The sequence below is a fragment of the Echinococcus granulosus genome (genome assembly GCF_000524195.1).
Source record: "Echinococcus granulosus chromosome Unknown EG_S00027, whole genome shotgun sequence".
Classification (NCBI taxonomy): Eukaryota; Metazoa; Platyhelminthes; class Cestoda; order Cyclophyllidea; family Taeniidae; genus Echinococcus; species Echinococcus granulosus.
Window position 1 is genome coordinate 675,530 of NW_020170407.1, and position 9,920 is coordinate 685,449.

Genomic DNA, 9,920 nt, shown 5'->3' on the forward strand with positions numbered 1-9,920 from the left:
ATGGAGGTGGCGTCAAAAATAGTTAGAAAACTGGACAAAATGATAAAGAATGAACTAATTGTAACGACATATTTTTACTTGATTATTCTCCCAGGATGACGAGTTAGCGTTGTCTTATTTGCATCGTCTTCAGAACACTGATATGACCTTGGATATCCTGACAAAAACAGGTGTTGGTATCGTCATAAATAAGATCAGGAAACAATCCTCCAATGGGGAGATCAATATACTTGGAAAGCAACTCATTAAGCAATGGAAGAAACTGGTTCCTGGTAGGTGCTGAAGAAGGTCTGTTTTGCATAGCACTACTGTTCCTGGTATTATCTGACAGCAGACCGGCGTCGTATGCGATTCTTATGTATAGTTTGAATTGTTGTTGGTAATTTGCTTCCCGGTGGTGGCCTATAGGTATTAAGCTTTAGTAATAAACTGGGTTAAAGTTCGGTTTTGTCCTGTTATCAACGAAAATGTATTAAAAATCGAAAGTAGTTTTGCATTGAGTGGCTAATTTATAATACAAGCTTCTTTTAAAAGCAGATTTGAATGTCGTTCTATAATGGTAGCAATTAAGCCGATTGACTTCAAAAGAGTAACTCGAAATGTGGTTTCAGAATTGCACATGTTTTTGCTATTACTGACTTTTTCTACCTAATTTCCTTTGCGTTGATTAGTTCCGTATTGCATGTTGCGTAGTTTGAGCTCATTGTGCTGTCGTTTTACTTTGATTTCCTTTTCTTCCCAAGGTTTTCTACATAGATTAATGACTAGAATATAAACTCGACTCAAACTTACACTTTTAATTTCCCCTCAATTTTCGTTGTTCAGAGAAGGCTTCTGAAACTGGAAGTAAGCGGTCGCCGCCTATGTCAGGTGACGACTCATCTCAGTACCTGCCTACTGAGGGGAAAAGGGTTCGTCGACCTCTAACAGATGATGAGGATCTCCGAAACGAGTGCAATGCCGTCAGTAATCACCCACCTTCATCCACTGCTACCCATGATTCTATTGGCCACGGTTTTTTTATGTCGAAGTCCCTTGACACTGATGACCCAGTACGGCTTAAGGCTCGAGAAATGATCAAAAGCGCCCTGGACGCTAGTCGTAAGTTGCTTTTTCGTCTTCATTTTGACTTTAAAGTATCATCGTTTACCTGGGTAACAGAGGCACTTGCTGCCTTAAACTATTCATCTCGTTATTTTGTACTTAATGGTTCTTTTTATAACTCCAGTTTATTAGTAATAGCCACTTTCTGTCGCTTTGCTCGTCACTAATTCCCATTTTTGATAAGCATAAAAACAACCGCGTTCCGTTTTGTCAGGTGCTTTTTAACAGTTCTGATAATGGAGATAGCTAATCCGGTCATTCGAAACGCATCCACTGCTTTTGAAAAGAGAAGCGCGTAGAATCGATGTAACATTCTTGCCCCCTCTGTTGTCCGTTTTGATTTATCCAACCATTAGAAGTTATTCCTTCTACTTGACTTTCGGTCAGTGATGATCTCGACCCTGGCATAAGTCTGTTTTGGAGAGGTGATACATCATGGCTTATGAAACGATTGAATTCGTGGTAATATGTGCAATTTTCAAAGGTTTTGAACAAATTCTAATGCTGTGACCAACGCAGTATTACCACGTCTGTTGTGATCATAAGGCGCTGACATTAATAACTTTTTATTTTATTGGGTCCATCTTAACTGGGACTTTTAGAATACTCTAAAGCGCTTTTTTAATGTTAAGGGGAGGAGTATTTTGATGCTTTATGTTTTCCAACCCATCGTATTGAGCCCAATGTCTCCTAAATTTATAGTAAATTGGAATTTTTTGTTGAACTAACGTTGAAGGTCTCAAATCAGTTTATTTAAATAACTGATAGAGGGACTTTCAAAGTTAATGTCCTTTATCATTATTACTCAAACCGTGATTCACTCGTATTCGAAGTTGGATTTCACCCTATCTATTTCTAATTTATAGGACAGATTAAATTATTGAAGCATCATTCCTTGTGTCGATACTTATTTGATATACTTTTATGACCAAATAAGCATGCCTGTGTTATCCAGTGCTCAGCAAATCAAACCGCTTGTTATTGCCGACTTTCTGCTTCAATTTGAGCTTATTTGCGTGGTTGGCACATGCACGCATTTCCAATTGAGTAAGTTTGGAGTCTTCTTTTTTCCTAAGCTCCTCCAACAGGCGCTTTTGACGCCGATTACCTGGCCACCCAAATCGAGAGTGAAATTTTCACCATTTTTGGAGTCACTGATTCGAAGTACAAACACCGTGTGCGGACTCGAGTGATGAATCTGCGGGACATCAACAACCCCGATCTGCGAGCAAACGTCTTCATGGGGCACGTCCGACCCGAGCGCCTGGCCAGTATGACTTCCGAGGTGGGTTGCTCTCTCTTCACGTCATTCCACCCGCTTTCCCCCGTCGAACTTACCTCCTTTTCTTCACACCGTAGGAGATGGCCAGTAAAGATATGAAAAAGTTGCGAGACAAGTATAGCAAGGAGACTATAGACGACCACCAGATGGCTGTAACTAGTGGCACCGAATCTGACCTTCTTAAATGCGGCAAGTGCAAACAGAACAAGTGCACCTATAATCAGGTTGGTGCTTTTTTATTGTTCATCTATCTTCTGCTTGGCATTACTCTAGAAGTGCAATTTGGTCCGATACCTATCTTATTGCTTTCTTCTTGATTTGTTTTAGGTGCAAACAAGAAGCGCCGATGAACCCATGACCACGTTTGTTTTTTGTAATAATTGCGGTCATCGGTGGAAGGTAAGTCAGGTGGCTATTGGGTGAACTGCCGCATGGCAGCTGCAATTTGTCACTGAGTGGCCCAAGTGTGAAGGATTTAGCGTCGTAATTTTTTCCTTTTTTTAGTTCTGTTAAACCTATGGAAATCATTGTGCTTGCTACCATGTGCTGTATATACAAGGACGAATCGGTTTTCATACATGAACATGTGCCCTCCTTATGTATTAGAATTATTTTACAGGATTTCGAGTTGATTAGTTTGCACGTTGCCTACAGGTTGTGTATTTCATGATAAAATTCTGTAAAATATAGGTCACTTCAGAGCTTATCTTTTTCCTCAACTTTTGGCTAACCAGGAATAAGTGTACTGGCTTCTCCAAATGGATTGCCAATGCTTAGCCAGATTCATTCTGGTAAAGCCTGGCGGCATGGATTGTTTAATGTCGGGTGCGTTGTCTTAGGTTATTGTAAGTGAACTAGTAAAATTGGGATACATCGGGGGTAGGCTAATGTCATGAGTGGGAGAAGGCTGCGTGATGGTAGCACAACCATTTTGGCATTGTGGGCTGTTCGTGTTGTTTCTGTTTATATGCTTCTAGCTCCTCAATAAAACCATAGTAGTGTAATGCATTGGTTGTTTATTTCACACTCAATTTTCGCGAAAGGTCGCTTTTGTGTTCCCGGCAGTGAATCCTTGCTAATTGGGCGCCATCGGGCAATGTTAGCATCCCCAAGCTCTACTGTATGTCGAATATGCATATTTGGCCCGAGTATCATACCTCATTTTTGTCTTCAGAGGCATTTCGTGACAAAACATCAGTGGCCACAAAAAGCGTACCCAATCCTAAAGGATACCCGTCCTGATTTCTATAACTGACTGATAAACTTTAGTGGAGTAAAAAGTGCATTGCTATGGATGGGAGAATCGGTGATGGCCCATAACAGAAGGGCTAAGAATGACTTTTACTTTCGGCAGCTAACCCAGTCCCATGATCTGCAGAAAAACTACTAACTACGGAAGTGATTCTAGCCGTAAACCAACTGCTTACCGTACCTGTATGGAGAGATCAAACATGTGAACACGCGGTATAGCCCAGACAGACATGTTTGGACTGCACTGCAGTAAGAACAGCGTGGCGAGGAGGAACAGGCGTGAAATCTCACCCCAATGGAATTATGTTCAATCCCGTCCTTTCTTGTATGACTTCTTTTAAGTCAGTGTTCTTACGACTAGCTATGGACACGTGTCATGACCAGCATATTCAGTTCTCAAAAAGGACGAAACTTCTGATCCAGTGAAAATCCCGAGAGGGATTAGTGGCGTGTGGTCAAGAAACTCCTCAGTTCCATGGAATTTCGATAGCTGGCACACTTGGCTCGTGGGTTTTTACCTGCAGCACGGATCACGTCCTAATGGTTGACGCAGGAGGTTAACCAAGGGAAGAGATCAAATGAGAAGAAAGGCTCTAAAACTAGGTTTGTTAGCTAAAATCACGGAAGTTGGCAAAGGGGGTAATCGGGTGACCCGCCATTATACCTTCGCCAGTTGGGCTGGCCTCCGGACCATACCAGTGGCTCCAATACCTTCACGGTGTAGAATATAAATACACTACCTGAGTGTTATGTCTTCTTTCGTCTTCAAGGAGGTCTCGGGACGCCACACTGCTATGTGCCGAATATACGTGTGTTATCCGAGTGCTATGTCTTCTTTTGTTATCAGGAAAAATCTCGACGCTACTGTAGGGCGAGACTCACCGGTCTCCTCTACCCTGTTCCTAGTGTTCCTAGAACAGCCTGGTTGATTTGGTTTTGACATCTTTATTAAGGGGGAAAGATAGGGAGGAATGGTACAATGTTTAGGGAGGAAAAGAATCGCAATCACAGCTAGGCACGGAAGGCGACTGCCCTCTCACCAGATTCGAATTTCCAGATTGCCTCCTCCCTGAAAGGTACATTAAAACAACATATGTATTACACTGCAGTAGTTATATCAGAAAGGTGCTGGCACCCTCAAGGAAAGAACAGAAGCTGCCTAAGTTCAGCACCTTTTTCATACTTTCATTTGTATTTTGAAATGGTTAAAACTCCATTACCCATGTCAACGCATTCCCCTATCGAAATAAGTTTAGATGAAAATTCAGTCCATTATGTGTTGTCCTATTCATAGCACAGGTTTCAAACGCGGTTATTAGTTAAAATGTTTATTAATTTTTATTGGCTACAATTTAAGCCTACACCCATGAATGCATTTCCGCAGTTGTTTTTGACTTGTTTAAATCTGCACCTATGAATGAGAAAAGACCGAAATTTTCAACCACTGGGTTACATGGTTTTGATTGGTTGGGGTGCCGCTGAGGCCTTTTTTTAAGCCGTGGCATGAATGTTTAACAAAGGAGGTATTTCCTCGGTTTCTCGTCTGTGTATTATCCCATGCTTCTGTTGACATCGATTGCCGCACCTAAATAACCCCACTGCTTACTTATCATAGGCTGACATCAAGATATTTAGTTTGCTGCTAATTTAATAATCCGAGCCAGCGTTTTGTTTATCTTATCGGTCGTTTCCTGTGGATGCTTATTTGATTTTTTATGCTTTATTCTGCCTTAGCTATTATCATGTTACTTTGTCCTTTATCTCTCCAAAACACATACATTACCAGGCACTGACTTCCGATATGCAATTTCAATGTGTCCGTCATTAAGCATCGAGCGTTTGGGTTTGGACTTAACTCAAGGTAATTTTATGCTTTTCTTCTTCGCCTGTGTAGGCGATCAGACGATTTATTGTTTTTTTCTCGTACATCGTCTTATCAACTCTTCGTTGGTCGATTTACGGTCATAAAAAATATGTGGTTTTACCATTTATGTTCGTTAACCGTTAACGTGCAAGATATGCAAATATTTCCTCCTCTTCTCAGAGCCACTCCAATTGCTGAATGATTTGCTGCGCCAATGCTGGTTCGATTTCTCACAAATCTATGCCATTGAAAGTCAAATTGATGGCGATGTACAGAAGGATAAAAACTCTACCAACACCCAAATTTACACACTCCTAACAGATCGCCTCAATGCCCTCGTGGTGCTCAGTCCCCGAGTCTTCTTTCGACTTAGAAATGCAGCTAATTTGCGACAGCCAATGCTTATTGCCGTCTACCGTATGTGAGTACTTCTAATTTAAGCTGTCCAAAAACCTTTGCATTCAAACAGAGGTTGTTTTACTACCTACTGTACTCGTGTCTTGTGTGATTTAATTCTTGTGAGCAAGCGCACCAACTAAGCAGGTGATGATGTTTTGCACGGTCCTGAGTGGTTGTTCATTTGCTTTCGTTCGTGGGTTTAAGGGGTGTAAATTTTGGATCCTAACTAGTTATTGCAAATTATTGTTTTACTCGTAGCCGCCCGATTTACTTCCGACTCACGACATTAAAATTCGCCTCAAAGTTAATTCACGATTTGGTTGAATAGGCATTGGCCGGCTTATTTGTTCATCAAATCTGCCATTGCACACTATATTGGGACCTTTCGTTAAACATCAATAGTTTGCTGCCCTAGACACCCATTACTAGATCATTCACCACCATTACTTTTTGTGATTTATGAATCGAATGAACTTTTGATGCACCATAGCTCGAAGCCTTCCTCACAAGCTAATATGCTACCTGTATGTGTTGTTCAATTTTTTCTCGCATCTTGAAATTTCTGGACCAAGTATTAATCACAAATAATATCGAATAAGTGTGCAGAAGATCAATTTGTGTTGAGATAGCACAAATAAGCTCAATGTTTTGCGGTATTCAAGAGTCAAATCAACCACGTATCAAGGATTTGATTTTAGAAGAATAGTTTTTTGAAATATCATTTACTCCCCATAGTCATAAACTTAGGTTAACGCATTAATTATGGATACATTGGGTCACAAATTTTCAAACCTTTTTACTGCTTTTAAAATTGCAAGCGGAAATTTAGCGCCTCGGTACAACGGTAGTTTTTTTCAATCACCGCTTCTTAGCATGTAAAATCGGTTGATATTTGCAGCCCGAGGTTCCATTAATCGCAAAAATGTGTCAGCTGCATTGGCTACTTAGAAAAGTTCGGTTAACTACGCATCTCTTTACAGTCTTTCTTTGGCCCTGTGGTGCCGTCAACGGGCGATCCGCTGCGCTGGTCTGCGCTGCCTGCGCTACTACGTTCGCACTAGCGAGGATGTAGATGCGTTCCTGGCTAATCGCTTGGATCTCTTTATAACCAGGTAGGCTCCTCTTGCCACCTCATAGCCACTTTCTTTGCTGTATATTGTGCGACCTCTTAGTCTTTTCGCCACCTGGGTTTTACTATTTTTGTGCGTGGTCAGGTTGCTGTTCGCCTGGTTTCACGATCAGGATGTTGTGGCCCATCTGAATGTTGTTGCTCACCTCGTGAACTTTTAAAATTGGAGTAAATTCATCTTACTATTCGTTGTGTGGTAGGAAAACTGCTTTTTTATTCAAGCCGCAAATTGGTTTGCAAGTAGTCTGCCTTCATACCAGACTTGTGTAATGACATTACCTTAAATTTCTCCGTATCTTTGTCTTACTTTCAATTAAAACATCTTTTAGCTGTTTAAACTAAGCGAAAAGCAGGCATCTTTCGATGTAGCTTAAAGAGGCAAGCGAGATTGAACAATTTTTTCAGGATCTTTATTCTTTCCATAAACCTAATATTTTTCTTCGAACCCCTTAGAGGAATTATTGTGGGAATGTATTGTCTTGATCGGATTTTGTAGTAGCTGCCGTTTGTAATAGTGCTAGATTCGTGTTTAAAATGTTAGTTTTAAAAACGCTTGAAATTGTTTTCTGTTTGTCAAGCCTCAGGCATGTTTTTCGGCATTATAGTTTATCATGAACAACGTATTCTATTATGCAGTCAATAATTTACATCAATTGTGCCGTAAAAACTATGCCAACTATAAATTTTGTCACTATTTTGGCTATCAGACAGCTATACTGAGCTAAACTCTGATTCCACTTATATTTAAAAGAATAAACCTAAGAAAGGAGTAATTTTTTGTGAGTTAATCAACTTACCATTTAGATGTCTCGATCTGTCTTACATGGAGGAACTACTAGCCCTCCTATCAATTATAAATGAGGACTCAAGATGCAGTGAGCGGGCCGAGAAGCCGCAGCACATACAACGCCCTGGCGGTCCTTATCGAAGACTCCTGGACAATTCTAAATGCGTCGTGCGAAACGTTGACTTCCAGCGTCCCTTTCACGGTAAATTGGACGTTGCACCATTAATTGAAATTCATCAGGAAGCTATCATTTTAAATTTAGTTTTGTCGCCCTTTTTGCGGTCGTTACAACGTTAGTCGATTATTGTCAGTAATTCACCTTTATATCCCGTTTTTAATTAACAAGACGGGATTTGGTAGTAATAAGGGAAAAATAAGCCTATCAAGCGTTACTGACGGATTAAGTTCAGTTGTTCATTCTGCCCACTTAAAATAATGTGCAGCGTCTTGGATTGGCCAATGTTTAATTATTTTGGCTTAAAAGTGGTAGTGTAATTGAACCTCCTCTAACGTCATTCCCCAGAACAGCGCTTGTACATCTTTTGAAGAGGTTTTCATCGAGTTTTACAGAAAACCTATGTCTACCATTAGTGTCCATGGGTTGGGAACATACTTTTATGCCCTTGTGTTTATTGTGGCTCACTCGGTTACCACTGAATTGAAGGCTAACATTGAACCGGGATATAGTCGATCTAACATCTCCATTCAGGCTTCCTACGGCCTCCTAAACTGCTATTTGGTTTTTGTGGATCATTATAAAGTTTTTTTTTCTCTTGATCGTGACTGCAGCCAAACATCTGGACATTATACATCACATTAGTGTGACTATTTTTGAACTTTTAAATCCATTGCAAGAGACAAACTCATTCTCTTTTCGAACGTGTCTGGAGACGAATTTGTGTTCGCAGAATACATTCTATCTACAAAACGAGTTTAAGTACTATCTTATTTCTGAGGCATATTTGTCCTCATACTATGCTACAGGCGGTGACGTACCGGACAATTATTTTCACCATGTGCTCATATAGGTCTCCTCGCTGCCCCTAATTTAGCCTTCACCGTTTTCAACGCTGGTGTACTTCTGTGAAAACTTATTGGAGGGTTATTTTATTGCTCTAATCGGTATATATCAGAAATGGTTTTTTTCATTTACCCACTTTCATGATGGGGCTGCGATTGCTTTTCTTCTCTCTGAAATCCGGCAGTACTCCTTATACAATCGTCCATCTTTGGTTTTTCGTTAACGCATATCTCGCTCCTAGCATGCTTCATTTGTCCTAAGATTATTTTTAAACCCCTCCAGTAAAATCAAACGTATTGTTGCGCTCTCTTTAAAAAAGAGTTATTGATTGAAAATTTCCAAATTTAGCTACCGAGGCGATTTTTCTCAACTTGGTTAATCCTCACGTCAGTGTATCATTGGAGTGATGGAACCTAGGCCTCTAGTTCTGCTCACTTATTTATCCGATATGAATATCTTTAACATGTCAGACCTTATGAAATAATTCGTTACAATTTTTAATAAAGAATAATAAAAAACACTTCATTTTATTCGTTTACGCAATGTTTTAAAGGAATTTTTATTAACGTTTTGCACAAGTGTTTTTTGCTACATCGCTTCCACTGTAGAATTCCTAGTTGGCGATGATGCAAATCTTTCACTTTTAATAGAAACTTGAAGAGCTTTTAATTATTATAGAATCAAAAGCAACATATTCGTTTACGATTGTAACGGTGCCCCTCCACAGGGATGCAACTTAAGAATATGGAAGTCAAAATTGGTGTGCAAGCACAATACTCGAGGAACTTAGGCGTTATACTTTTATCAACCTGATAGTTATGCATTGTAGTACTGTAGCAGGGAATAAGAATTTTCAAGGAATGCTTATGCAAGTATCGATTCAAATAGAGTGCTTAAATAAATTAAAAGTGTTATGCCTCAAAGTCCATCAAAAGGGTAGTTTGGGAACCGTAGCATCAACAACGTCAAGTATACTTCGTGTTATGTTGGTTATGCAGCATAGATGGCATGGTGATGAGTACGTTTAATTAGAGAAAAAAGTCAGTGCACTGCTTACTAGAAGCAACCTCGCGTGCCGCAGCG

General features: G+C 40.1%; 1 protein-coding gene across 1 annotated transcript; it reads left to right on the plus strand. All coding sequences in view use genetic code 11, as the record gives it.

The window, feature by feature from the left end:
- EGR_04410 (Transcription elongation factor A protein 2) lies at positions 1-3,056 on the plus strand (the record flags this gene model as incomplete). The annotated part of the gene is made up of 7 exons (XM_024493659.1): positions 1-60; positions 95-272; positions 826-1,101; positions 2,181-2,389; positions 2,464-2,610; positions 2,714-2,805; positions 2,891-3,056. 7 exons carry the CDS (start codon positions 1-3, stop codon positions 3,054-3,056), a joined length of 1,128 nt encoding a protein of 375 aa, XP_024351980.1.
- Between the last annotated feature and the right edge of the window lie 6,864 nt (positions 3,057-9,920).